Source organism: Gracilinanus agilis, chromosome 5 (genome assembly GCF_016433145.1).
Source record: "Gracilinanus agilis isolate LMUSP501 chromosome 5, AgileGrace, whole genome shotgun sequence".
Taxonomy (NCBI): domain Eukaryota; kingdom Metazoa; phylum Chordata; class Mammalia; order Didelphimorphia; family Didelphidae; genus Gracilinanus; species Gracilinanus agilis.
Window position 1 is genome coordinate 242,637,756 of NC_058134.1, and position 27,106 is coordinate 242,664,861.

The window sequence follows — 27,106 nt, forward strand, 5'->3', positions numbered from 1 at the left end:
AACACTAATATAGCTCTTGAAGATTTCCTGGCAGAGTGGGTGGAGTGCATGCTAGGCCTACAATCAGGAAGACCCAAGTTCAAATGCAGTCTTAGACACTTACTAGCTGTATGTCCTCAAGTAAGTCACTTAACCTGTGTCTGCCTTGATTTCCACATCTGTAAAATTAGGATAATATTAGCACTTGCCACCCCTGGTTGTAAGGACCAAATGATACAATGATCATAAAGCATTTTAAGCATATTCAAGTACTATATAAAAACCATTTTTAAAAAAAAATTATGTTTTTCTCTCTGGCTGAGTATCTTGAATACCTTCATGCATGTGCTAGCTGAATTAAATGCTAGTGCTAAAATCTAGACAGCTGGTGGTGAGGGGTTTTTAGAGTGCCTCCCAGCCCACCCCCACTTGGCCAACAATAAGCTTTTGCATCTGGCAGTGGCATTTTGGAAGTCTTTGCAGGCAATCGTGTTGGCAACTTTGAAACTGTCTCTTCATAGATCAGGTGTTTGGGACCTGATTCCCTTTCTCCTTCCCCTTTTACCCTATTTAATGTTTTCCTCCCATTTAGAATTGATACAGATGTGCCACTTCCCACCTCTGAGTCTTCAGACACATGATTCTTTTTCTTCATAGAATTTGTGCCCTGGAATCGCAAGATAAATACAGATTTTTTTGGTATGTGTATGAAAATCTAGGAAAAGATTCCTGAATGGGAGACTTCAGGTGTGTGCCCAAAGTCAATCAGTAAACATTTACCAAGCACCCCCTCTGCACCACTCTCTTCCGTCTTTTTCTCATTCCTTTAATATGCACAGGAACTTGAAGCAGTGTGAAGCTGCCATTTCCTCATCTATAAAATAAGGTGGTTGGATGGTCTTTGAGGTCCCTTCTGACTCCATCTGTGATTGTGCAATCCATTATAAATGAAGCTCGAGGCCTCCGGGGCATAGTTTCTGTGCCATGCAGCATGACTGCTAGCTAGTAAAGAGAAGAAATTAAAAGGAAAATGAACTTTGTGTCAGAAAACTTAGGTTCAAATCCTAGGACCAACACTTAGTAGTATTATGACATTTGGCAAGTCACTACCTCCAAGCCTCAGTGTCCTTATCTCTAAAGTGGACATAATAACTAAATCACCTACCTTGCAGGCTTGTTGTGAGAAGAAAAAAAAAAAACTCTTTATAGGGGCACAGTGTAGAGAGCATCAGGCCAGGAGTCAAGAGGTCCTGGATTCAAATGTAGCCTTAGATACTTAGAGCTGTGTGACCCTGGACAAGTCACTTAATCCCAATTGTCTAACCCTTAACCACTCTTCTGTTTTGGAATGGACACTTGTATCTATTCTAAGACAGCAGATAAGGGTTTTTAAAAAATAAAGTAACTGGGTTTAAGAAAAATAATGTTAACTGCTACAGAGTCCAATAGTTAGCATTTAATACAGGCTTTAAGGTTTACAAAGCACTTTACATAAATTTTTTTCTTTCCTCCCATCAGGCAGACTGTAAAACTTTGCCTACTATGTGCCAAGGAATGTGTTAAGAGCTAGAGTTACAAGGGTCAGCAAGGTGGCTCAGGGAATGGAGAGCCAGGTCCAGAGATGGGAAGTCCTGGGTTCAAATGTGACCTCAGACATTTCCCAGCCCTGTGACCCTGGGCAAGTTCATTGCCTTGCCCTGCCCACTCTTCTGCCTTGGATCAGTATTGATTCTAAGATAAAAAGAGCTGCTGCACATGGAGCACTCTTGCTTTTGCCATCAGAATCACAGAATTCCAAGTCTCCAGTAATTATAAACTTGTAGAACAGTGGGTATTTTCTTTCTTTGTTTTGACGGTGGAAGAAATAGCAGAAACCCAAGCAATTAGGGCTTTGAATCTTTAAAGGTGAGAGATTTCTCGCCAGCTATCAGTAAAACATAGAGGCTTAGGAAGGGCAATGCTCAAACATTTCAATAAATTACAAAAATCTTTTCATAGACACATGGGCTAAAAATAACAAAGTGAGCTCCCCAGTCAGAGAGGTGAAGGAATTTGATAAAGGCTGGCCTTTAATTTATCTGAAAATAGCAGCAAGCAGGAAGCTCTAAAACGGAATAACATGAAACTCCTAAAGCATTGCCACTATTCACAGCCTTTGCCTGTTTCAATCTCTGCTTGCTTTCATTAAAAAAAAAAGTCAGTCATCAAATTAACCTTCACATTGGATTTCAGCCTTTATTCCTGCACTATCAGGCTTAACTAGGTAAACAGAACAGGTGCTCTTCTGAGGGGGTATAGAATAGGAAAAATTCAGTCTGACAAACATATATTAAGCACTGACTATGTGCCAGGCACTTGCTACATTATGAAATCAATTGTGTTCTCAGGTGTTCTCCTAAGGGTGCACCGGAGGGAGGAGGATTCTCACCCACAGCCAAATATGTTCAAGAGGGAGAGCATTCTGATAAGTGGAGGGATCAGAGCCAGGCTTGGGAGGGAAGCGGTCCTCAGTAGGGCTTGAAGGCAGAGGAGGAGAGAGATGGAGGCCTTCCAGCCTTGGAGGGTTCCTTCATATACCCTGGCTGGAGACTGTGGGCCCAGCCAGCACAGGACCAGCCTCAGTTTCCTCATCTAATACACGGAGGCGTCACATTCCCAAGCCCTTGGGAAGAGCAGATGGAACACATTGTATGGACATTTGCATTCCAGTGCTCTGTCAGCCCGCTGGCATCCAGTAAACCCTAGCTGTGTGCCTGGCACCGAGCTCAGTGTCGTGACGAGAACACAGATGCCAAATGCCAGAGTACCCGGGTCCCTGTTCCCATCTTTGCTCCCGAGGATTGCGCCAATCCATTCCCTGAGCTTGAGGACCCACTCAGGGCCCCTCAAGATCCAAATCCCCCATCTCAGTCCATAGTCCTGGCTGTGTGATCCTCTCTGGGTTCCGCCAGATGACAAGCTGCCTCCAAAGCACCCACTTTTGATCCATAGAGCTCTTGTTTGTCATTTGGTTTTATCCATCACTCTTTCCATTACACACTACAGAGGTGGCCACTGGCTGCTGCTCTTTGCTGTGACCCAGCTATGTAAGTGCTGCCCAAACATTTCTGTCCTGGTCTTCACGGGCACTTTCTGTCGTTTGGCTTTGTAGGGCTGTAACTCCCAGGCAGCTGGGGGGCGCAGTGGATAGAGCACTGGGCAGTCTGGGCCCAGACACTAGCCATGTGACCCTGGGCAAGTCACTTCACTCTGTCTACCTCCATTTCTTCATCTGTAAAATGAGCTGAAGAAGGAGATGGCAAATCCCTCCAGTATCCCTGCCAAGAAAACCCCAAAGGGGGTCTCACAGAGTGGAACATGACTAAAACAAATGAACAACAGTCTGAAGAATGAAAAATGAATATCACTGACAGGGTAATGGGAAGGCACATGAGGCGGCTTCCCCTAATGCTAGTGCCTTCCCTTGTAGCGTTAACCTTGCATCTGTTCTCTATTTTGTTTCTATCTCTGGATGTACATGTTGTCACCTCCATGAGAACGTTAAGCTCCATAAAGGCAGGAGCTGTTTTTCTTTGTCTTTCTATTTCCAGCACTTAGCACAATGCCTTGAACACAATAAGTGATTAATAAATACTTGCTGATGGATGGGTAGACGGATGATGTGTATGAACAGACTAAGACACATAGCAAATAAGGAGATGTGAAAATCTAGAATGAAGGATGTCATTCAAGAAATGTAGGACTGGGGCAGCTGGGTGGCTCAGTGGGGGGATTTTGACAAGAATCCAAATAGGGAGTTATTGATGGTTGTAATCTTCATCTCTATTGGAGAGGACAATTACAGATCCATTTGAGGTATCATAAGCATCCTTTCTTGAATCTGAATCTTGAATGACACAGATATCAATGGGGAAGGAAGTTAGAACCCTTTCCAAATGAATGAAGTCAGAGATAAACCATTTGACACGTTTTTGTTTGTTTGTTTTAAGTAACCCTTACATTCTGTCGTAGAATTGATACCAAGTATTGGTTCTAAGACAGAAGAGTGGCAAGAGCTAGGCAATTGGGGTTAAGTGACTTGCCCAGGGTCACAGTGCTAGGAAGTATCTGAGGCCAGATTTGAAACTAGGACCTCTCATCTCTGAGCCTGGCTCTCTACTGAGCCATCTACCCCTGGCATATGTCTTAAATGTAATTATCTAAAACAGCCAGCCCAAGTTACACCAGATCCAGGGAAACTTCTACAACACCCTCTCTCAAGGACTGGCCACCTGGTCTTTGTCAGTAATGTTAGAGGCCCTGAAACTGCCCATTCCATTTTAGATAGCTTCCTGGTTAGGAATTTTGTCTTCACATCCAGCCTGAACCTGCCTCCCTCTGACTTCCACCCAATTCCACTAGCTCTGATTCCTGGGGCTAAGAAGAGCACATCTTATCCCTCTTCTACATGACAGCTCTCTGGTACTTGGAGGCAGCTGGGCTGTCCCGTTGGGGTCATCACCTCTCCAAGTTAAACATCCGGAGTTTGTTCCACTGCTTCTCCTTTGGCATGTACTCTAGTTCTCTCACTGCACTGGTTTCCTTTTTTCTGGACTTGATCCAACTCATCTGGGTTTTCATAAAACATGGCGGCCCAAACTGAACCCATCTGATGTGACCACAGTAGAAAATAATGGTGCCGTTGTTCACACGTGTGGTCTGGATGCCATGTTTTGCCATGGAGCCTAGGATAGCAAAGGCTTTGCCACTCTTTTTCTGCTACCATGTCATATTAACTCATCTCGACTTTACAGTTCACTAAAAAACCCCAGTTTTTTTCCTAACTCTGTCTTCCACATCCTGTGCTTTTTGGGGGCTGATTTTTTTAATGTTCACATATATACACGTATATGCAATGGTGGGTCACGTGTCATAGGGCTAGCTAGGTCAGTGGGGGCCAACAATGAGAGACTTTTCCAGACATTTTGCTGATCCAGTGATCCAATGTATAGGTGGGTAACAATCCATGCATGTGTGTATGTTTGTGAATATATGTGTGTGTATACATAGGTCTCACTATTAAACTCCATTGAATTAGATTTGGCCCACAGATATGTCAGATATGGTTTGTTGAATTTTATTTGTCCCATTGATATGTTGAGATTTGGGGATACGGTCTCCGTCTTCATTGTCATAGCCTTCTAAGTTTCTTGTCCTCTTCAGATTTTACAGACATGCAGGCCATCAGCTAGCTCAAGGCCAAACACAGATCCCTAGGGGTGCCCCATCATGAGCCTTCCTCTAAGTGAACATTGAAACGTTAATGATTATTCTTTGGGATTGCCCATTTAACTGGCTGTGAGTATGTCCAATTGTATCATTATCTAGCCCTTGTCTTTCTACTCTGCCTCCCTAAGTAGGATCCATCTGCCAACAACTATTAAACACTTGTTCAGTTGTATCCAACTCTTTGTGACCCAGGAGCCTTTCTTAGCAAGGACTCTGGAATGGTTTGCCATTTCCTTCTCGAGTGGACCTTTTTGTCAGGTAATCAGAAGTTAAGTGACTTGCCCAGGGTCATGGTGCTTCAGGCTGGATTTAAATTTGGGCCTTCCTGACTCCAGGCCCATCACTCTACCCCCTGAACCACTTAGCTGCCTCCTTATCCCAAACACTGAAGCGATTCCTGCTATAAGGAGCTATAGGAGCTAATGTCCTAGCAGAGGGAGACAACAGGAACATATGTAGACCTGTACAGAATAATACAAGTAGGCACTAGCACTTATTTGGAAGTTCTTGGCTGAGTCTTGAAGGAACCTGGGGATTCTAGGAGACACATTCCAGGCCCCAGGGACAATCAAGCCCAAAGACATGGATGAAGGGCTTGTACTATGGGTGAGGAGTGGGAAGAGGGCCAGTGTGGATGGATCAGAGTATATCCTCTGTGTGTGAGATGAGGTTTAGCTAGGCCAGTGGGGACCAGTACGGAGAGACTTTTCCAAGCATTTTGCCACTGCAGTGATCCAAGACTTGGAATGAAAAATATCATCCACCTCCATCGAAAGAACTGATAGAGGCTGAATGCAGATTGAAGCATGCTTTTTAAACTTACTTTATTATTCTTGGGGTTTTGAGTCTGTGTTTTCTTTTTCAACACAGCTAATTTGGATATGTTTTGCACGACAGATATGTAGTCTTTATCAAATTGCTGCCTTCTCAAGGAGGGAAGGAGAGGATCTAGAACTCCACATTTAAAAAAAAATGTTGTTTACATGTAATTGAGAAAAATAAGATAAAAATTAAATGTAAAAAATTAAAATTTGTAGAAATTTAAGTGTAATAATAGCTAGCATTCATACAATGCATAAGTGTTTACCAAGCACATTACATATATTATCTCATTTGATCCTCACAATAGCCCTATGAGATAGGCACTATTGGTATCCCCATTTTGCTGGTGAAGAAGTTATAGCTTAGCAAGGGGAATTGTCCAGGATCCCACATCTAGTAAGTGTTGGCAGTAACTCAGGTCTTCCTGACTCTAGCTCCAGAATTCTATCCACTGCACCATAGCATTCCTCTGAGCCACCCAGTAGAGGTAGCCTATATACCTGCCTCCCCCAGTTCTCAGCACAGTGATTGGCACCTAGTAGGCACTTCATAAACATTTCTTCCCTTCTCTTGCTCTACGAGAAAAAGAAATGAAATGGTCCTGCTGTGCCATGTCCTGTCCTTGGTTTTTACTGTTCGTTTTTTCATTTCTAAGTGCCCTCGAGCCTTCTCCTTGCATATTATCCTAGCACTTTTCCAGGACTAGAAATCAAGCTCACCAGTCAGAAGTCTGCAGAGCCTCGTCCCTTTCTTTGAAAACCAGGACGGCATTTGCTCTTATCCAGCCGGGCGGCACCTTAACAGATTCTCCCTGATCTTTCAAAGATCATTGACTGAACAAGTGACTTTGCAGCTACCTCCAGGCAGCAGTTCATCTGGGCCTTCTGACATTCAAACTTAAATAATGGCAGCTCCGTTCCTTCCGTCTGTCTCCTTCCTTATCTGTGTTAATTGGAATTTGGGAGATATATAAAAGTATATATATTTTCTATGGACACGTGGGGACCTTAAAACTACATTTCCTGTGGTCCAACGGGTTTCCTGTTTTGTTTTTTTTTAATTTTTAAACCCTTTACTTCTGTGTATTGACTTATAGGTGGAAGATTGGTAAGGGTAGGCAATGGGGGTCAAGTGACTTGCCCAGGGTCACACAGCTGGGAAGTGGCTGAGGCCGGGTTTGAACCCAGGACCTCCTGTCTCTAGGCCTGACTCTCACTCCACTGAGCTACCCAGCTAACCCCCCCCCTTTTTTTTTTTTTTTGAGGCGGCAGTTTGAATACTTACAGGCGCGGTCATATATATTTTACCAGCATGGCCATGGCTTTAATTAAGATACTAATTTTTATTATTATATCAGTCTTTATTATTTTTAATCTTAACATCTGGGTCCTTCCCAGTAGCCATTTTGTTCTGTTCCCTCAAATCCAAAGATAATTTTGTTTATAAAAGAAAAAAGAAGCCAGGTGATTATTGGATAATAAGACTTAGGTGGGCTTGGAGTCAGGAGTTCAAATTTGGCCTCAATAACTACTAGCTATGGGGGTGGTTCAGTGGATTGAGAGCCAGGCCCAGAGATGGGGAGGTCCTGGGTTAAAACCTGGCCTCAGATACTTCCTAGCTGTGTGACCCTGGGCAAGTCACTTAACCTTCATTGCCTAGTCCTTCTGCTTTGGAACCAATACACAGTATTGATTCTAAGATGGAAGGTAAGGGTTTTTAAAATATACTATCTGTGTGATCCAGCACAGCACAGTGCCTGACTTACTGACCCTGAGTAACTCACTTAACCACTTTCTGCCTCAGAGTCCTCTTCTCGAAAATGGGCGTAATAAATAGCACCTACCTCTCAGGATTGTTATGACGGTCAAATGAGATAATCTTTGTAAAACTTTTAGCACAGTGTCTGGCACATAGTAGATACCTAGTGAATGCTTACTTCCTTCCCTCCTAATATCCATAACGTTAAATATAAAAGAATAAGAGTGGGATAATGACTTGTCCTTAAACCACTTCAATCCAAACTCACATCACAAATATTAGAAAAATGAGCTAATAGGGCTTATAAAAACATTGAACTCAAATACTAATACTGTTATTCATTTATAAAACTGTTACTTTATCTATCTGCGCAATAAACCATGAAATATTTACTATAAAAGGATGATAGTGAGTCATTTTTTCCAGAATTATTTCTCTCTGAGCTCCATCAAACATGATATGAAAAATGTTTTGTTAGTCATACTAATACTAATAATGATGGTGACAAATGCACATAGTTCTCCCTTCTCACCATCTTCATGAGAGTCTATCAGCTCTGAATGGCAAACTTATACCTTTTTAAATTCTTTTCTAGGCTTTATTTTTTTATTTTTTTTTCAGTTTTTATTTTGAATATTTTCCCATAGTTACATATTTCATGTTCTTTCCCTCTCCCCAAAATTCCCCTAACCCCCCTTAGCCGACATGAAATTCCATTGGGTTTTACATGTATCATTGATCAAGACCTAGTTCCATATTATTGATAGTTGGACTAGAGATATCGTTTAGAGTCTACATCCCCAATCATATCCCCATCAGCCCATGTGTTCAAGCAGTTGTTTTTCTTCTGTGTTTCCACTCCTGCAGTTCTTCCTCTGAATGTGGCTAGTTTTCTTTCTCATAAGTCCCTCAGCCTTGCTCTGGATCATTGCATTGCTGCTAGTAGAGAAGTCCATTACGTTTGTTTGTGCCACAGTGTATCCTTCTCTGTGTATCCTTCTCCTGGTTCTGCTCCTTTCACTCTGCATCAATTCCTGGAGGTCATTCCAGTTCAGATGGAATTCCTCCAGTTCTTTATTCCTTTGAGCACAATAGTATTCCATCACCAACAGATACCACAATTTGTTCATCCATTCCCCCAATCAAAGGACATTCTCTCATTTTCCAATTTTTTGCCACCACAAAGAGTGCAGCTATAAATATTTTTGTACAAATCTTTTTCCTTATTATCTCTTTGAGGTATAAACCAAGCAGTGCTATGGCTGGATCAAAAGGCAGATAGTCTTTTAAAGCCCTTTGAGCATAGTTCTAAATTGCCATCCAGAATGGTTGGATCAGTTCACAATTCCACCACAATGCATCAATGTCCAAATTTTGCCACATCCCCTCCAACATTCATTACTCTCCCCTGTTGTCATTTTAGCCCATCTGCTAGGTGTGAGGTGATACCTCAGAGTTGTTTTGATTTGCATTTCTCTAATTATTAGAGATTTAGAACATTTTCTCATGTGCTTATTGATAGTTTTGATTTCTTTATCTGAGAATTGCCTATTCATGTCCCTTGCCCATTTATCAATTGGGGGATAACTTGATTTTTTGTACAATTGATTTAACTCCTTATATATTTGAGTAATTAGACCTTTGCCTGAGTTTTTTGTTATAAAGATTTTTTCCCAATTTGTTGCTTCCCTTCTAATTTTGGTAGCACTGGTTTTGTCTGTACAAAAACTTTTTAGTTTAATGTAGTCAAAATTATTTATTTTACATTTTGTGATTTTTTTTCTAACTTTTGCTTGATTTTAAAATCTTTCCTTTCCCATAGATCTGACAAGTATACTATTTTGTGCTCACCTAATTTTCTTATAGTTTCCTTCTTTATATTCAAGTCATTCACCCATTCTGAGTTTATCTTGGTGTAGGATGTGAGATGTTGATCCAGGCCCAATCTCTCCCATATTGTTTTCCAATTTTCCCAACAGTTTTTGTCAAATAATGGATTTTTGTACCAAAAGCTGGGTTCTTTGGGTTTATCAAAGACTGTCTTGCTGAGGTCGATTACCCCTAATCTATTTTTATTTTTTTATGTTAGCTCATCCTACCCATGAACAATCAATGTTTTTCCAATTGTTTAGATCTAGTTTCAATTGTGTGGAAAGGGTTTCATAGTTGTTTCGTATAATTCCTGTGTTTGTTTTGGTAGATAGACTCCTAAGTATTTTATATTGTCTAGGGCGATTTTGAATGGTGATTCTCTTTCTAACTCTTGCTGCTGTGTTGGAAATATATAGAAATGCTGATGATTTATGTGCATTTATTTTGTATCCTGCAACTTCGCTAAAGTTGTTGATTATTTCTACAAGCTTCTTAGTTGATTCTCTAGGATTTTTTAAGTAGACCATCATATCATCTGCAAAGAGTGATAGTTTGGTCTCCTCATTGCCTATTTTAATACCTTCAATTTCTTTTTCTTCTCTAATTGCTACTGTTAGTGTTTCTAGTACAATGTTAAATAATAGAGGTGACAATGGGCATCCTTGTTTCACTCCTGATCTTATTGGGAAAACTTCTAATTTATCCCCATTGCATATGATGTTTGTTGATGGTTTTAGGTATTATACCATTTATTATTTTTAGGAAAGGCCCTTCTATTCCTAAACTTTCTAGTGTTTTGAGTAGGAATGGTTGTTGTATTTTGTCAAAGGCTTTTTCAGCATCTATTGAGATAATCATGTGGTTTTTGTTGGTTTGCTTGTTGATATGGTCAATTATGTCAATGGTTTTCCTAATGTTGAACCATCCTTGCATTCCTGGTACAAATCCCACCTGATCATAGTGAATAACCCTCATGATCACTTGTTGGAGTTTTTTTGCTAGTGTTCTATTTAAGATTTTTGCATCTATATTCATTTAGGAGATTGATCTGTAATTTTCTTTCTGTTTTTGATCTACCTGGCTTTGGGATCAGTACCATATTTGTGTCATAAAAGAAGTTTAGTAGAACTCCTTCTTTGCTTATTGTGTCAAATAATTTGTATGGTATTGGAATTAGTTGTTCTTTGATGATTCGATAGAATTCACTTGTGAATCCATCTGGTCCTGGGGATTTTTTCTTGGGGAGTTCTTTAATAGCTTGTTCAATTTCTTTTTTTGATATGGGATTATTTAAAGTATTCTATTTCTTCTGCTGTTAATCTAGGCAATTTATATTTTTGTAAATATTCATCCATATCACCTAGGTTTCTATATTTATTGCCATATAATTGGGCAAAATAGTTTTTAATGATTGCCTTGATTTCCTCTTCATTAGAGGCAAGGTCTCCCTTTTCATCTTTGATACTGATAATTTGGTTTTCTCTTTTCTAGACTTTAAAACAAACAACTATTTTTTTCTGACCTTAGTATCTCTTCTCCTTCCTCCTTCCCAGCTTCAGCACATTATTTTAAAATATAATAATTATCATATAATTATAATGATGATAATGTAATGATAAATTTTACAGTATTGTGCTCTTTTTCTCTCTATCTTTACTTTTCCTTTGATTCCATCCCCTCCTGACTTTTCTAGCAAACTGTCCCTTCTTCCATTCCCATTTGCTCACTAACCTTCAGTCTTTCCCTGCCAGCTTGCTGCTTTTCTGTTCCTACACGTAAGCTCAAGTCTCCTCTATCTTTGAAAAGACTTCACTGGATTCCACCATTATTGCTAAATATCACCTTTTATCTTCCCTCCCTTTCTCAGATAAATTATTTTTAAAAGCTGGTGGCAGTCAGTACCTCTACTTCCTCTCCTCTCAGTGTTTTTTTAAACCCTTATCTTTTGTCCTAGGATCAACACTGTGTATAGGTTCCAGTAGGCAATGGAGGTTAAGTGACTTGCCTAGGCTCACTTAGCTAGGAAGGGTCTAAGGCCAGATTTGAACCCAGGACCTCCTGTCTCTGGACTTTGCTCTCAATCCATTGTAGGTCTCATTCTCTTCCTAGTCCCCTCTATTAGACCTTCAACTTTATCACCCAACTATAACTGATATTGTTTTAAAATATGATAATTATCATATAACTATAATGATGATAATGTAATGATAACTTTTCGGGGCTTTCCTGACACATTTCTTTGCTAGCTTGCTCCTCACCTGTCTGTGTGCTCCTTCTCAGTCTCTCTTGCTGATTCATCATCCATATACTAATGCTCAGTAACTGTAGGTGTCTTTCTTCCAAGGCTTTGGTTGCCCCTTTTCACTTTTCTCAATATATGCCATCTCAGCCACCTCAGTAGCAAATAGGGATTCAGTTACTGCCTCTGTACAGATTACTTCCAGATCTCTACATACACCCTAGTCTATCTTCTGAACTCCAGTCTCAATTTACCAGTTGGCTATTGAACATTTCAAACTGGATATCCTAGAGGCATCTCTCATTGTTTCCCCTGGACCCCCAAACCCAACATCCTTCCAGTCACATTTTTGATGTCTAAAAGAGCTTTCTTCTTATTGTAGTTTGCAACATCATTATCGTCCTTGATTCCCTCCTCTCACTATCCCCATGTATTTAGCCCATTCATTTTGATTTTTCCATCATTTCTTTACTGCTAACTCACCACCTTAGTTCAGACCCTTGTGGCCTCTTGTCCAGACCATTACAATAGCCTCCTGTTTGGTCCTGTGCCTCAAGTCCCTCCCCACTTGAATCCATCCCACACACAGCCATCATTTGTTTTCCTAAAATAAATGTCTGACTATATCATTGGTGACTCCCTAGTGCCGCTAGCAGCAAATATAAATTGTTTAATGTTTAAATTTTTTCACAGCCTTCCCAACTCTCCAATATTCTTACACTTTGCTTCTCATCTTGTACTCTGCAGGCCAGCCATAGTGCCCAGCCATCGTTACGAATACATGGGCCTCCCCCCTCCACGAAGATGGATAATCCCACAGCCTCTCTTTCCAGCCAGGTTTGTTCTTTATCATTTTGTGATATTTGCTTTTGACTTTTTTTTCTGTGTGATTGTTCTTCCCATTTATGCCGTTGTGTTCTGTGTGTTTATCATGTTTTCAACTCTGCTTTCTTCCCTCTGCATCAGTTCATGGAGATCTTCCCACACTTCCCTGTATTCATCACACAAATCATCTGTTATAGTTCAGTACTGCCCTGTGCCATTCACAGGACCATGCTTTGTTTAGCCATTCCCCAGTGAGTGAGCATCTGCTTTGTTTCCAGTGCTTCACTTTCACAAAACATGCTGCTATTTGTTTTTTGGTATATTTGTGAACTTTCTTCTTATTATGGGTTCCTTGGAGTGTGAGCCCAGGAATGAAGACTGGTTCAAAAGCTGTGGCTATTTTAGACTGTTTTTGCCTAATTCCAAATTGCTTTTCAGGATGATTATAGTGATTCTCAAATGAAGCAACAGTGTCTAAATTCCCAGCACCCCTCCAATGTTGACTGTTGCCATTTTTCATTATTCTTACCAGTAATTGACAGGGTATGAGGTGAAACCTCAGAGTTGTTTTGATTTGTTTTGCTCATATTAATAGTTGATTGATTTTTTTAGTTTTTAAATTTAATTCTTATTATTTAATTTAATTTAATTAATTTAATTTAATTCCCACTTCCATGTTGGTCATTGTTGTAAAAGCAAAGTCATACATAACCAAAACCCCAAAATAAAACCAAAAATATACTGTGAAAGATGACTCCAGCAGTTGTCCCAGGTCATTGCATTGCTGAGAGCAGCCAACTTTTCACAGATAATCATCATCCAATATTACTGCTATTATGTACTATTTTCTCCAAGTTCTGCTTATTTCACTCTATATCAGTTGCTACAGATCTTTCCAGCTTTTTCTGAAATCATTTTGCTTATCATATCTTTTAGCACCAACACCACCATATACCACACTTTGTTCAGACATTTCCCAATTAATGGACATCCCCTCAATTTCTAATTCTCTACCACTCCAGAACAGCTGCTATAAATAATCTTTGTACAATAAGTTCTTTCCCCTTTTTTATGATCTCTTTGGGATACAGACCCAGCAGTGGTATTACTTGATCAAAGGGTAAGCACAGTTTTATAGCCATTTGGGTATAATTCCAAATTGCCCTCCAGAATGGTTGGATCAGTTCACAACTCCAACAACAATGCAATAGAGTCCAAATCTTGCCACATTGCCTCCAACATTTACCACTTTCTTTTATTGCCATATTGGCCAACCTACTAGGTATGAGGTATTACCTCAGCATTGTTTTAATTTGAATTTATCTAATTGAGAGTGATTTAGAACATTTTTTCATATGATTATTGCTAGCTTTGATTCTTCTTCTGAAAATCACTTGTTCATATCTCTTAATCATTTGTCAATTGGGGAATGGCTTGTACTCTTGTAAATTTGATTTAGTTCTCTATAAATTTGAGAAATTAAGCCTTTATCTGAGAAATTTGTTATAAATTTTTTCCCAGTTTGTTTTTTCCTTTCTAATTTTGGTTACATTAGTTTTGTTTGTATAAAAGTTTTTTAATTTAATGTAACATTGATTTTTAAAATAAAATATGCTTTTCCAGAGCCACATTCTAACTCTGAGCCCCATACAGTCAAATGGCAGGGATACCTGTGAGACCACATTTGCTTCTTTATACTAATATGGCTAATTCATTCTATAGATTATCAATACTTATTCATTTGTCTGAAAGCAGATGAGTACATTGGGTTTACTGCTTCTCTTTAAAAATATTTTCTCTAGAATTAATAACCTCTTCCATTCTCAAGAGGTATCATAGTACAGTGAAACATCAGTGCCATTTAGAATGTTAGCTCCTTGAAGACAGGAACTGTTTTGGCTTTTTCTTGGTAACCCTAGGACTTAGCACAGTTCTGGTTCAATGTAAATTCTACTTAATAAATGCTTATTGATAGATTGATTATATGCCAGGCATTTGTGTATGTCCTGAGAATAAAAAAAGAAAAGTGAGACAGACCTCTGTCCTCTGTCCTCTTGAAGCTCACATTTTAGTAGAAAGAGTAATGTGCTTAGAGTCGGAGGCCCTGATTTAAAATTCCATCTCTGCTTTGAATGTGGCCTTGGATAAGACCTTGAACCTCTTTGGCCCCTAGCTGCTTCATCTATAAAAATGAGAGGTTTGGCGTGGATGACGTCTGACATCCCTTTCAGTCTAAATCTATTTCTGTGATTACCTTTATGTCATACCTCATGTGATCTGGTATGTGTGTGGTCATCCATGTGAACAATGTTCATCTTCCCCCCCCCTCCCCTTTTCATTTAAATCCTTCTTAATTAGGTTCTTCTCTAATGTTCAAGCAGTGCTGTTTTCCCTGACCCTCATTAAGTGCACTCCGTTCTTGGCCAAAAACCCCATTCTTCCAGTTTTTTGCTGTGGCCCAGAAATATGGATCCTATTTTCAGATGTCAGAGAAAGTTTAGGAAATAGTTCTCAGAATCCAAAAAATAATGACTCACTCTCCAGATCCCTAACAATTATATCGTGAGAGCCTTTAACTTTGAATTTTATTGCCTTTGACCACACAGGGAGTATTGGATGACATATTTAAAATACAAATCTCAGAGAATTTTTGTCAAAATGAGAATATTTAACTCTCAACCATACTTTAACCTAACAAATACCAGTTACTGTGAGACATTTTTTGACCTACAGGATTACTCCTCCATCTTTTTTTTTTTTTTAATCATGAAAGGTAATCTTTAATAGTGGTCTTTTCTCTTTTCATCCTCTGCTGGTTATATACTTACACTGGAAGGAGAAGGAAGTGAATATTTTTATGGTGCGTGTTTAACAATTAATTGTGTATAGAAAATGGGTACCTTTCCCCTTTGAATTTACCAAGGATTTTATTGGCTTGTCATTTGGCCAGCTTTGCCTTCCTGTCCTTCTGTCCCTCCCTGGCCTTTAGTGCTAAATTGGGAGCTTGATTTAGTGTTGACTTAGTAAGAGTTAATAAGTGTGTGAATTCTCTCCCTTAGCCTTTGAGTTTTCATCCTGACACAGCCATTTAATTCTTTGTCATTTTTTGTTGTCATGTTCAGTCATGTCAAACTTCGTGACCTGACTTGGACTTTTCTTGGCAGAGATCCTGGAATGGTTTTGCCATTTCCTTCTCCAGCCCATTTTACAGATGAGGAAGGTGAGGCAAAGAGGGTGAAGTGACTTGCCCAGAGTCACACAGCTAGTAAGTGTCTGAGGCCAGATTTGAACTCAGGAAAAGAAGTCTTCTTGACTCCAGACCCAGCACTCTATCCACTGTGCTAGGTAACTGTCTTATCTTTATCATTAACACATATCAAGTGCCCACTTTGCTGGGAGGTAAGGGATGTGGAAGTCACAAATCTTACCCTTAAGGAATTAGCTGCCTGCCTTCTACTAAAATATGTAAGAAGTAAATCAGAAAAAATATGCATGTAGGCTAGGGTCATATATGGGGTCTGTTTATTCCCTGCCCAGCTATGTATTCAGAATTAATGAGACTCAAGAGATAACAAGAGAGGCATTCAATGGGTTTGTGATCCCAGGAGCATTTTCAGAGAAGAATAAATTAATCACTCAAATATGCTAGAAGGCAGAGAGTGGCCTGGGTTTTGTATTTCTGTAGCATTCAAGGAATCTGACCCCCTCTTCTCCAGTGATTTCGCATTTCATCCTAAGAAGGTGAGGAATCAAAGGCAAATGGCTAACCTTGTCCCCAAAGCCTGAAGGCTATTTTAGAAAGAGGTAATGCAGTCTTCCTGGAGCCAAAAAATTAAATAAAAATAAAATCGAGCTGTCTTTCTCAAAGTTATTCAATGTATGAAACAATTGGTTGATATTCTCTCATTTATATAAAGACTCCATTTGGTAGGAACATTTCACATAACCATCTTGTATTTATCTTGCTAACAGTCTACAATGGAAATCATGACATAGGTTAGGTGATATGTTCCCAAGAGAGCTGTGGGAGCCATTTGGCAGTTCTTTCCCCTGTTCCCCAGCTTATCCAGGTTAGGCCCAGCTGATTTTTGACCTCAGGAAAGAATTAGAAATTTAAGAAAAGAGCCAGCCATTCAGCAGAACTCACCACTGAAACAAAGCCATTCTCACTGCCCTGGGATTCCCAGATAAATGATAGGTCAGCCTGAATGCTAATCTGATAGGTAGCAAATGCTTATCAGCCCAGAGGCAGTCTCTTGTTCTAAGGGTTTACTTTCCAAAGAAATGATTCTATGAATATTTGATACTGTTTTTACACAGGACAGTGATCTAGTTGTAATTGTATGTTTCATAAATACTCTTTGATAGCAATGGTATCAGCTATATGTCTGTTGTTTTTTTTTTTTGCACCAAAGTAATTTCCTGTAAATTTAGATCTGATCATGTCATTCCTTGCTCACTTAACTCCAGTGGCTCCCTATTTCCACCAGAGTCAATTCTATGTTCCTCAGTGTTGCTTTTAAAGTCCTCCACAACCTAACTCCAGCCCTGATTTCCAGCCTCATATATTTCTTGCCCTCCTGCGCTCTGCAGTCTAGGCAAATTCAGATGATTTCTTTATAACTGTATCCCAAGAACTGAGAGCATTGTCTCGAATAGGTGATGCTTGTTTATTGAATGTGCAGCATCTCCTGAGTGGCCCCTCATCTCTTGGCTCCATGCTTGGCTTCTTCCTCCCCCTGTCATCCTTCAAGATGCAACTCAAGCATCATCCTGTCAAGGCAGAGCCTTTCCTGAACCCCTTCCCCCCCCCCCATTTGCTGGTGTTCTCCCTAATAGCCTCAGATTTAAGTAACTGGTGGTTTTGTTGACTTATTGTCTTTATATTTGTTCCTTTTTTTCTTACACCCTTACCTTCCATCTTAGAATTGATACTAAGTATTGGTTCTAAGGCAGAAGAGTTGTAAGGGCGAGGCCATGGGGTTTAAGTGAGTCACCCACGGTCACACAGCTAGGAAGTAGCTGAGGCTAGATATGAACCCAAGACCACTCTTCTCTGGGCCTGGCTCTCAATCCACTGAGCTCCCTAGCTGCCCTTTATATTTGTTCTTTACATACTTATATATGCCCTTGTGGTCTCCCCCATTCAGATATAACTGCTTGAGAAGAGGGATTATTTCATTCCTTGCACTTGCATCTCTAAAGTGCCTGGTCCTTGCAAGGCTAGTAAATGCTTGTTGATTAATTGATTGATGTGAGATGGCTGCAGCTTTTCTGTCGCTGGTCACTACTGGCAAAGGGAGAGCTTAAGGCGAGGTGATTTTCTTGCCATCTATCCCCTGATGCACTTCAAATACAGCTCAGAAAGCTATAAAGAAAGAGATGAGAAAAGAAAATCGCTTGGGTAGTTGGACTTGGAATGAGCTTTCCTTCCTCTGAATCCTGTAGACTGTGTTTATACCTTGACATTATACTTTCTACCTTGTAGTCATAATTATTTGTGTGCTTGTTTTATCTCCCTTGCTCAGCTATAAGCTCCTGGAGGGCAGGATCTAAAACATCATTCCAGTTCAACTTTGTAATGGGCACCTGAATAGTGTTACATAAGACACTACTTAATGTCTTATGTAAGACACATCTTCTCTTACAGAAGAGGCTTAGCAAATTATTATTAAATGAAGGAATAGAATATTTGCATATTTTTTAAAATATAAGAGCCTATATCCAGAGCAAGGCTGAGGGACTTATAAGAAAGAAAACTAGCCACATTCAGAGGAAGAACTGTGGGAGGAGAAACACAGAAGAAAAGCAACTGCTTGAACACTTGGGTTGATGGGGATATTATTAGGGATATAGATGCTAAACAATCACCCTAGTGCAACTATCAATAATATGGAATTAGGTCTTGATCAAAGATACATGTAAAACCCAGTGGAATTGTGCGTCGCCTCGGGGGGGGGGGGTTACGGGGGTTTTGGGGGAGAGAGGGAAAGAACGTGAAATATGTAACTAGGAGAAAATATTCAAAATTTAAAAAATATGTAAGAGCCTATTTCAAGGAATAAGACTGGGTTTCTTAACTTGGAATCCAAGGAGAGGAGAATAAAAATATTTTTTCATGTGTGTGTATATGTATATAGATAGATATTTCAGTATAATTGGCTTCTTTTGTAATCTTCTGTACTTTATTTGATGATGCATTATTCTGAGAGCAGAAGTCCATAGATTTCACTAGACTGCCATGGGGGTCCAAGATACAAAAAGTATTAAGAATAGCTGGAAAGAGGAAATAGAATATACAACCTCACTTGTTAATCTATCATAAAAATTTTTTTCATTCATTTTTTTGGTCAGGTTGATTTTTTTCCCTTCTTTTATACAAAGGAACTTCCTCAGTTCTCTTCTATTCTTATATACTCTGCAGAAATAACATTCCCATTTGGATTGTTGGCTGTGGGAAAACGTCTTCCTACATTTAAGTTCTGATACATCTAGAAAAGAAATTGAATAATCTTCCATTTGCTAATGGTCATCTCTCCCTACTCTGACCACTTCTCCAATGTATTTTTCATGCTTTTGTGGGTTATAGTTATATGTGTATGTACATTTGTTCTGGGTCTTAGGGGAGAAATGGCCCACATGTGGTTAATTTGGTTGCACACACTGATGTTCTCTTGGATTCATAACCCTCCAGGGATGCTGCTCACAACCCATCTATGCTGCCCATTCTGTGTAACTCTTTAACAAGTCCTCTCATAAGTTTGCCCTAGACTAGAGGGTCCACCCAACATATTGGGAGCCCACCTCAATTTCTCTTGGCAATGTACAAATAATATCAATTTTTTCCTTTCTTGCCTTTCTTTGATAACATCCTTTAACATCAGCAAGCATTTGAGTACCTACTCTGTGTCAGGCACTGTGCTAAGCCCCATGGATACAAAGATAAAAATAAAACACTCTCAGCCCTCAAGGAGTTTACATTCTATAAGGGGTAAGCACCATGCACCCAGATAAGGAAATATAAAACGCATGCCACTTAAACAGGAGAAGAATAACAATTGGAAGAGTCAGGAAAGGCCATGGAAGCAGTTGAGCTAAGGATTGATGGGAACTAGAGATTCTAATAGTATGGGGGGTGGGGTAGGAGGGACAGCATGCTGAACCAGGACAAAGGGATGGAAAATAGAATGTCTCATGTAGGGCAATCTCAAGGAGACCGTTTAAGCTGCAACACAGAAAACAGAAGAGGGTATCTTGGGAAATGAATTTGGAGAAATGGGTTGGAAACACTTTGGGAAGGATCTTCAGGGTGAGATTTTCTTTGTAGACTTAATGGAGAACCATCAAAGCTCCTTGAGCAGGGAAATGACCCACCATTTGGCAGTTCTGTGAAAGATAGATCAGAGAGGTGGGAGACTTGAAGCAGGGAGCCCCAGAGGCTATTGCAATATTCTGGGAGAGAGGTGACTGGGGCCCAAACTTGGAGGACAGATGGGAGATGTCTTAGAAGTAGGCCCAACAAGTCTTGGTAGCTGGCTGGTAGTGAATAGGAAAGAATAATGTCCTTTGTATCGCTTCTCATAATTCCTTGTTTATATTGTATTCCAGTCTGTTCACACCTACAAAGCATCTCTCTGTTGCTTTTGGGGTGATCATATATGATCCCATGAGCAGTAAGAGCTACTCCCACTTTTTTAAAGTGATAATACTGAGTAATGATTTGGATACCCTGAGAATGTATAGGGATTTCTTACCCTATAGTGGTTGGTGATGGTTCCTTTCACTCACTTAACCCCTCCAATTCTTTCTCATCCCCCAGAGACCCCCACATGCGTAGAGAAGACTGCTGCTTAGCATTATTCTGTAGTCATGGGATATAGTTTGTCATCTTCCATACCTATCTCTTGTCCCTTTATATCTTCCATGTTACCATGTTTTAGAGCTGGACTGCTAATTACTGGATCCTTTGCTGTCACCTCAGTAGCTGAAAATTAGTTTTGTCCAAATCCTCTGCATTATTTAAAGGGATTCTCAGGTCTCCTAAAAAAGAATTTTATATGGTTAAGTAATGAAAGCATAGTGTCCTAAAGGGTTTAATTTTTATTTGTCCTTCTGGAGTCTGTTGGGGCCATCGTTTTGCTTTACACAATTTTCAAGAAAGTTTTTAACATCTTGGTCCCATGGGATTTAATACCTCATAAGGTGATTACGAGTAAGGTTCCTAGGACTGTAGAGAATGCTTTTAAAACTGCCCTCCTAACTGAAGTAATACAGGCTAGAAAGGCATTTCTCTGAATGCATTTCAGGTTCCCTTTGACATTATCAGACAGGGTTTGAGGGGGATTCCTTGTATCTTGGAAGTGGAGTTGACTGGTTTATAAGGTACTTATAAGGACTTCCCTGGCTCATTGGGATCCATAGAGTCTGTTTGGCAAAAATACATGATTTAAGAAACTGCTTCACAAAGTGGTAGGTAGGCTGGCTGACCCTGGAGTCTGGAAGACTGGGTTCAGTTTCCACAGGCAAAGGGTAAGTGACTTTCCCAGGAACACACACACCCTTTTTCAGGAATGTTCAGTCTTAATAGGTAATAACCAGCAATCCATTTTTGATTGCAGTTTTTTAATGTATAGAGTGGTTATCCTCCTCTTAAAAATCAGACTTAAACTGGATTTAGCTTTCTCTTTTTAGTAGCAAAACATTTAATCCCTCAGACAGATGTAGGCAAAGTGTAGTTTGTGTTGAAAACATAGGTGCTGACTGAATTTCCTCTGTAATCCCTGAGCTTTAGTTCCTTTTTAATAATTGTCATTCCCAACATTCCCTTGTAGGTGAGGATAATTTGATCAGGATTTCATATTGGACTTTGTGGTAGAGAGAAACTGAAAACCTCTTATTAGTTAGGTTTATGTGTAAGAAAATCCTAAAGGTTGGAAATTATGACTCTTTCTGTCTTTCCCGTTATGCCAAAGGGAATCCCAACTGCTAATGAAATTCCACCAGACGACAGCACTCCCCACTTCTTGAATCCTGTTTTAGGACATGCAATATCAATAAGTTCAACAGTGAGCATGGAGAAGAAACCAGAAGACAAGGGGAGCAGCATCCCTTTCATGGCTGCCGATGGTCAGAGGAGTATCCCGATGGCAGTGACCGATGCTTTGGAGCACATCATGGAGCAGCTGAACGTCTTAACCCAGGTGAACAGACACAGGCTGACAGCCTCCCTCTGACTCGCCAGTAACATCTCCTGTTCCAGGCAAATCTGAAATCAAAGGCTTCCCTGTTAAAATAGCCATGAAGGAATTGTTGAGGCCATCCTCAGCTATCCAGGCTCGAGGATTTAGTGATTCTCGATTTTGCCTGGGGCCAACTCTTCCTCCTGGGCCCTGATCCTTCCCCTCCACATTCTTTCACGAATCTTCAATCTCTCCTTCCTGCACACTCCTCTGCTTTCGGTTCACTCAGGCCTTTTCTCCCATCGTAGAAAATGCTTGAGGTTGTTGGGGAGCATGCCCTTGGGTCAGACTCCAAGCACCTCACTCTTTTCAAACTCTACCCTATTTATGACCTCAGTGTTGAATCTCTCACTGGTCTGCATAGGGACACAACCCATCTCTTCCTCCCCAACCAGCTCAGTCCTTCTGCCCATTCACGCCCATGTGCAGGAGGTATTGGTCTTCCACCAGACCCAGGCGGCTTTTCACTCTGTTCCAGATAACAAGGGCTAGCTTGAAATCCCTTTCTTAAATTGGCTCTGAAACTTCACAGAGCTCTTTTTTTCTCTTCCAGTATCCCCAAGGGCCAACTGGAAGTTCCTTGAGGTCAGGGACTGGGCTTTATTTCATCTTTATACCTCCACCTCAAGTCACTTGGACACAGCAGGCACTCGTTAAGAGCTTGTTAGATAGATGGATCCCATTGCTCTGCTGAACTAGCAAGTTCAATGTAGATACAGATTTCTTTGATGCCCTGTGACCAGAAGGGAGCAGCATAAACTCTTAAGCAAAAGAAATGCAATAGAACAAAGCCGCATTTTGAGGTTCTTTTCCTAGGAGCATTGCTTTTTGATTGAGGGATGTTTTGTGATATATTCATACTAGCTCTAGTTAAAACACATTGTGCAAAGGTTGTGCTCGTTTCTGGAGATACTCTAGGACCTTCCTGGTTTGACTCATTCCCCTCCACATTGCTCCTCAAATTTTTTGCAGAGCAGCCAAGGAGGGCAAGGAGAGAGAAGAGGCCATTAGATATGGCAACAGAGATAAGTGTTGGCTTTGGAGAGAGCCATTTTGGGTGAGGGATCAAATTGGAAGCCAGTTTGGAAGAGATAAAGAAGGGAGGGAGAGGAGAGGACTTGGAGGTACTGAATTAAATGCCTGTATTCTAGACCACTAATCCAGTATGGTCTGAACAGTCTATCCAATAGGATTCTAATTATTCAGGAATAATGTTTCAAGAAAGAGGAAAAATGGAAGCACAGGGGCTCTCAAGTTAAAAAGATAGCATGATCTATTTAATACAGGGCTGAACTTGAAGCCAGGAAGGCCTGAGTTCAAGTCCTGCTGCCTCTGACACATAATGGCTAACTGACTCTAGTACCTTCAGTGCCCCCAAGCAGGTCTCCAACACCCTTAGTTGAAGAGCAGGTTCCCATTGGTCTTGGCAGAGGGAGTTTCTTCCTCTCTAGGAGCTCCAATGGGATCACAGCTGTAATTTTAAAAAAATTTTAAACCCTTACCTTCTACCTTAGAATCACCATTAAATATTTGTCCCAAGGCAGAAGAGTGGTAAGGGGTTAAGTGGCTTGCCCATAGTCATCCCGCTAGGAAGTATCTGAGGCCAGATTCCACCCCAGTATCTTCCATCTACAGGCCCAGCTATACCCACTGAGCCACCCCGCTGCCCCTCTGCCCAGTTTCCTTAAAGAGCAATTCCTTTATCTGAGAGTTTCCTTTGTAGGGCCCTGTGTCCCTGTGGGGCTTGTGGATGCTGAGGCCTGGCACTGAGAGTTGTTACGATGGTAGGATCACTCGGGCTCACAGCATCCAGCTGCCACGTCAGTCGTCTGCATGGCTGGGGCCCCTTCCTTGGCTTCCCCGGAGCCGCCGGGCCCAAGGCCAAGGGCAATTCCTCCCTTTCCCGCCTTGTTACCCTCTGCAGCCCCCACATACACCCCCCTTCTTCCTGACTCCCTGAGACCAAGGCTCATGTTAGGGGTGTGTGGAGCACGTCCTCACCCACCTCCCCACAATCATCCTCCCAAAAAAACACGGAACCATTCACTTTGTTCCACATGATTCATTGCTTCCTGGCTCTCTCAGGCCCTGGCACTTGTGACTGTTTCTAGATTGGAAATCAGTTACGATTCAATTAATTACATTTTTCACGGGAAGTTGAATATAGCAAGCTGCCCTGATCTTAAAACTCCTGAGAATCCCAGAAGTAGCTCTTCAATGTCAGCGATTTAGAAACATGGATCATAAAATAGAAAAGCCCCTATCAATGTGAATTAAATCCTGGACCTGACATTGTCTGATTATTAGAGTTCCTCAAATCCACCTTTTTGAAAGGAGATTCCTTCCCACGTGGATGCCTTCTGTTACTGGAAGGTGCCCATGCGAGTCCACGGAAAGCAGGATACATCTGCATGGGATGGTTGAGGGATCACACTTCTCGCCTCCTCAGATGCAGTCCTGGAAGGGTCTCTCAGAGTAGTAGTGGGATGAGTTGAGAATAAGAATGGAAGATCAGGAGAGTCTGACTTCCCATCCTTTCCATTTTTCTCTAGTTCAGAGGTTCTTAATGTATGGTCCGGGGAACCCAGGGGGTTCTATGGATGGATTTCATGGGGTCTGTTAACCTGCACAGAGAGGGAAATTTTCATTCTATTGAATTTAGCATTTCCCTTTAATTTACTCTAAAACATGATTCTGAGAAGGGGTCATGACACCAAAAAGGTGAAGGGACTCCTGCACATTGATCCCTTATTCCTTCAAAGCTTCATTTTTTCCTCCTTTCCCAGAAGTCAGCTCTCTAGGGATTTTCTCAGGCCAGCAGGACGAAGGGGCCTTTTTTTTTTTATGTGATTTGCAATTGCAGTTCTGGGAAGCCCTAAGACAGTGCTTCTTAACTTCCTATCTTTGGAACTTCTTTTTAAAATATTTTGATGACTGTATTTCAGTAGGATCAATTTCCTTTGTAATCCTACATATTTTATTTTTTGCTTTCAAAACCATTATTCTGAGAAGACATCACTGGGCTGACTGCCAAACAGGATCCAGATCCCATAAAGGTTAAGAACCCCTCCTCTAGGTTCTGGTGTCCTAAGCTCTTCTGGCAAAGGGAAATGAGTCTATCATTACAATCATCATCTGTTCATTTAACTGCCCTCTTTTTGTAGACTGTATCTATTCTGGAGCAGCGGCTGACTTTGACAGAGGATAAATTAAAAGACTGCCTAGAAAATCAACAGAAGATTTATACCAGAGAACACAGAAGTTGAATAGAGAATTTGAGTAGACACGCCTACGAACACCTGTTTCTAGGATCTTAGAAAGGTAATAGGCAATACTTCCTGTACTTCAGCAACAAGCAAACCATTACAGCATTTCTTAAGTCTGAGCACCAGAGCAAAACCCAACAGACAAAAAAACAAAAACCCACCTACAAGGACTAAGTCAACCTTTGCAGGGATGGCAGTCGAGGCTGGCCTCTGGAATGTTTGTTTCTGCTGACAGTCTTATAGTTGTAGTTTGTCTCTGATTGTGTAAGTGAATATGAATTTCCCCTGTGTTAATCAGAATGACAGTTCTCATTCAGAGGCTGGAGCTTGCCAGGGTAGGAGCCTCCTCTCTGGATGTAAGTTAGTCCCATCACGTCAGAGTTCCCTCCTTTTCGCATCGAACGTAGTTGTTTAGAGAGCGGAGCTGAAGGGCTCATGGGCCTTCAGAAATCCCTAGCAGATCCAGGGAGTGGGTTACCCAGCTGGCTCTGTACACCACTCTCCATCCCATTGAGGCTTTCATTGAAATAAGGCTTCCTTTCTTAATAATGCCTTGAAAAACCCAACCCATGAGGGATGAGCCACTGAGAATTTCCCCAACAAGTTGACATCGCTATGAGTATATGACTTTTGACTAACAAAGAAATGCCCAATGGGTTTTTATTTTCACTTGTTTTCCACTGTTTGGCTGGTGGCTGACCCTGTCTCCCCTAGAGGAAATAGCTGTCGTTAAGGAGAGCGAATGGGTATGGAAATATGGAGGCACGTACTTCTTTCCTTTGAAAGATGAGCACGCTGCTGCACCAAGGCCTGGAAGCGAGGGTTCCTAAAGATTATGTTAATGTGATTTCAGGATGCTTAAGAGCCAGAAGGGAGCGACAAGGATCAAATACATTGCAATATTACCAGTTAAGAAGGGGAACTCCTGGCTGCTGAGTAGCAAAGCCCCTTTTTTAAAAAATATCATCATCATCATCATCTAACATTTGTTGAAAAACAATAAAAACGAGCCAAGCCTTTCTAAAGAATCTTGGTTTCAAACTGAGTTTTGTTTTGTTTTGTCTTTTTTCCTAAAACAAGGTTGGAGATTAAAGTGCAGAAAACCAGGCAAATTAAGGAAGGCCCAGGAATTTTTACAGTCATATGTTAGCTTGAGTGCCTGGTCACAGTTATCTCATGACTCACTTGGACCACGTGTGATCAGCAGGTTCTCTTCACCTGTATCAAGACCAAAGGGAAGGAAAAATAATGAATTCAGAGTTAACAGTATCTGCAGGTGACTAGGAAGAGGCTAGCCTTTTTCTAAAAAAAAAATAAAGTTATTTGTGTGTGTGTATGTGTGTACATATGTAAAGATATATGTATATATGTAAACCTACATATACACATATCTCTATATTTAATATTCCCACACTTTCATTCTATTATATCCGTGAGATTAAAAACAGAGTTTTGGGTCATCTATTCATGGGGTGCAAATACTTTTATGTCAAACATGGTTTGAATGTTTTAGACAATTTCAAGTGCTTACAAAAATTAAGTGGCATTTTTTTATAACTCCCTTGAGAAAACCAATTTCTGTTTACTTCTCCATTCTGTTCTTCAGATAATAAAGATGATTTCTGTAACAACTTTGTTCATGTTTTTAATATTTTTAATGAAAAAGACCTAGAAAAACTAGATCTCTTGACCTCCATAGTCACTGGACTTAATTTTATTTATTTTTTTAACTTTAATATGTTGTTTTCCCCAATTTCATGTAATAACAATTTTTAAGATTTGTTTTCTAAAATTTTGAATTCCAAATTCTCTTCCTTATTCCCCTTCCTCCTCCCTGA

The 27,106-nt window shown here is 40.5% G+C and overlaps 1 protein-coding gene across 1 annotated transcript in view; it reads left to right on the forward strand.

Moving 5' to 3' along the window:
• The window catches only part of POC1B (POC1 centriolar protein B), a 94,247-nt gene extending 67,954 nt beyond the window's left edge, over positions 1–26,293 (forward strand). Inside the window, exons 11-12 of the mRNA XM_044678088.1 lie at positions 21,764–21,963; positions 25,167–26,293. Coding sequence (XP_044534023.1) covers positions 21,764–21,963; positions 25,167–25,268 — 302 coding nt within the window. The 3' untranslated portion in view covers positions 25,269–26,293. The remainder of the gene's footprint in view (positions 1–21,763; positions 21,964–25,166) is intronic.
• Positions 26,294–27,106: the final 813 nt, after the last annotated feature.